The sequence below is a fragment of the Austrofundulus limnaeus genome, unplaced genomic scaffold (genome assembly GCF_001266775.1).
Source record: "Austrofundulus limnaeus strain Quisiro unplaced genomic scaffold, Austrofundulus_limnaeus-1.0 Scaffold5, whole genome shotgun sequence".
Classification (NCBI taxonomy): domain Eukaryota; kingdom Metazoa; phylum Chordata; class Actinopteri; order Cyprinodontiformes; family Rivulidae; genus Austrofundulus; species Austrofundulus limnaeus.
In genome coordinates, this window is record NW_013952407.1 from 5,933,678 (window position 1) to 5,935,819 (window position 2,142).

The 2,142-nt window shown below is 39.0% G+C and overlaps 1 protein-coding gene across 1 annotated transcript in view; it reads left to right on the forward strand.

Annotated features, from left to right (window-relative positions):
• The window catches only part of LOC106532428 (cerebellar degeneration-related protein 2-like), a 23,743-nt gene that overhangs the window by 9,095 nt on the left and 12,506 nt on the right, over nt 1-2,142 (forward strand). Inside the window, exon 2 of the mRNA XM_014028476.1 lies at nt 1,531-1,643. Coding sequence (XP_013883930.1) covers nt 1,531-1,643 — 113 coding nt within the window. The remainder of the gene's footprint in view (nt 1-1,530; nt 1,644-2,142) is intronic.

The following is a 2,142-nucleotide window of genomic DNA, read 5'->3' on the forward strand; positions in this document are numbered from 1 at the left end:
GGGATACAAAACTTTTTTAGAACACCGGTAGACGGCAGCCATTACAGACGAACATGTGTTTGTTGTTGTTCCAGCAGTGGCCCGGTCACACTAATGTCATTAGTTTGTTATCATTACTAAGGTGCAGGACTGCTTTTCCCCCTTTTTTTCACATCACGTCGCCTGCTTGGATCTGTTACTATCTCTCTCTGAAGCACGGAGGAGTGTCAGAGGTGAGCTCGTTTCAACTGCTTTTTACAACGCAGTCTCATTTCCGGACTCAATAATTTTGCCGATATTTCAGTTAAAATACATAAGTAAAAATATTTATCTGAGTATAATACTACCCCCCAACTTTATGAATGATTTTATGGATTAAATTTTACGCATTTTACTTGAATAAATATGGTACCTTTTAAAGAACCTGAAGACTACATATGATTAAGATTTAGGAAAAAATTATGCCTGAATAGTTCAATTGTACTAGTTTTTATGAAATTCTGTGTAAATTATATACAGTATTTTCTTGTTTAAATGAATATGGTGTTTTTGTTTGTCCTGATGTGTAATAATAATAATAATAATAATAATAAAGTTCACAATATATTTCTTAATTTTATAATTTTGCCTCCACTGGCCGTGAAGATTCCCGAAAAGGCCCACTGACCACCAGTTGATAATCACAGTCGTAGCTTGTTTTGCGGCTCTGGACACATTTGATTAGTGAGCCGAGTAGCAGAAACGTCTCTTTTTCGTAAAGGTTACCGACCCCTGTTATAGACAGTCCAACAAATATTACATTGCACCACCTTAATGTTCTTCGTCACAAACCAAATCAGAATAGTTTAATGTAAAAGTTGTTTCTTACTCTAGAAGGTCGTGTGCCACATCTTGCTGACTCCCAGCAATGTCAGCCAGCAGTGCTGCTGAGTCAGAGTACAGCCAGAACAGGGAACAATGACAGTGACTCAGCTCAAAGTGCATTAAGCTTCAGTGGATACGTGCTGTTACCTAAATAGCACTTTTAATTTAAGACTTTAATCTAAATTTTTGCTGTTTGCCAGGTCTGTGGGGAAGCCTGCAGAATCCCAGCGTTCTGAAACTCAGTCCTGATGTTAGGGGAGAGAAATGTCTTTGGCTTCTGTGTCTGACCTTCATATGAAGTCAGACCTGTGGGGGGACGTGCGGCAGAGAGGAGTGCTGCCTCCTCCTCTATATTTGAACTGGCTGAATGAGGTGCCTTGATGTGCTGCTTAATCGTTCCAAACTCCATTAGAACTTCCCCTGAAATAGAACAGCGTGCTCAATCATTCCTGACAGTGAAGATGTAAATTATGTATTCTGCTTTTTCYTTTCTTGATGATTAATGTCTTTCTTCTAAATTTATCCTCTCCAATTTTCACTCAGTGGCATGAATATTTATCAATACCTCATTTTCTGTATGTCTTTTGACTTCCTCCTTCTTTCCTCGTCTGCTTTTTCTGTTTAAAATCCAGATTGCTTTTATTTTTCCAGCACTTTCCTCAATTTTAGTTTTTTTTTAATTTGCAGATCTCCACCTGGCAGCAGAGCTGGGGAAGACGCTTTTGGAGAGGAACAAAGAGCTGGAGGATTCTCTGCAGCAGATGTACATCACTAATGAGGAGCAGGTGCATGAGATCGAGGTACAAACACTGAGGCTTGCCAAATCCTATCAAGACATGGATGATTTTATTTAGATTACAGCAAACAGGAAAATATGTTGATGTAAAGTTCACAAGAAACATCTAGCAGAATGCTCTTATTTTGACACACATATTTATGCAAATGCTGCCAACTGTTTTCAGTAGAACAGCTCAGGGGTTGGATTTATAAAACTGGCGTACACACAATATGAGCCCAGAAACTTGCGTACGCCTTTTTGTACGCCAAGGTTGTGATTTATAAAATCCAAACTTGACGTGAAAATGTGCGGTGCCTCACGCCAGCTCTGACCCATGCGTACGCTCATTTTGGAGACGTGAAACTGCGACACAGATGGTGAAGTGAAGAATTAGAGCCACACTGCGTCATGATCACTGTCAGATATTTAATTTCTCTTCATAATTGGACTTAGACTTTTATTCAACTTTATCATCAGCTTTCTAAATAGTAATATTTATGTATGCTTCTGCTGCTGCTGAG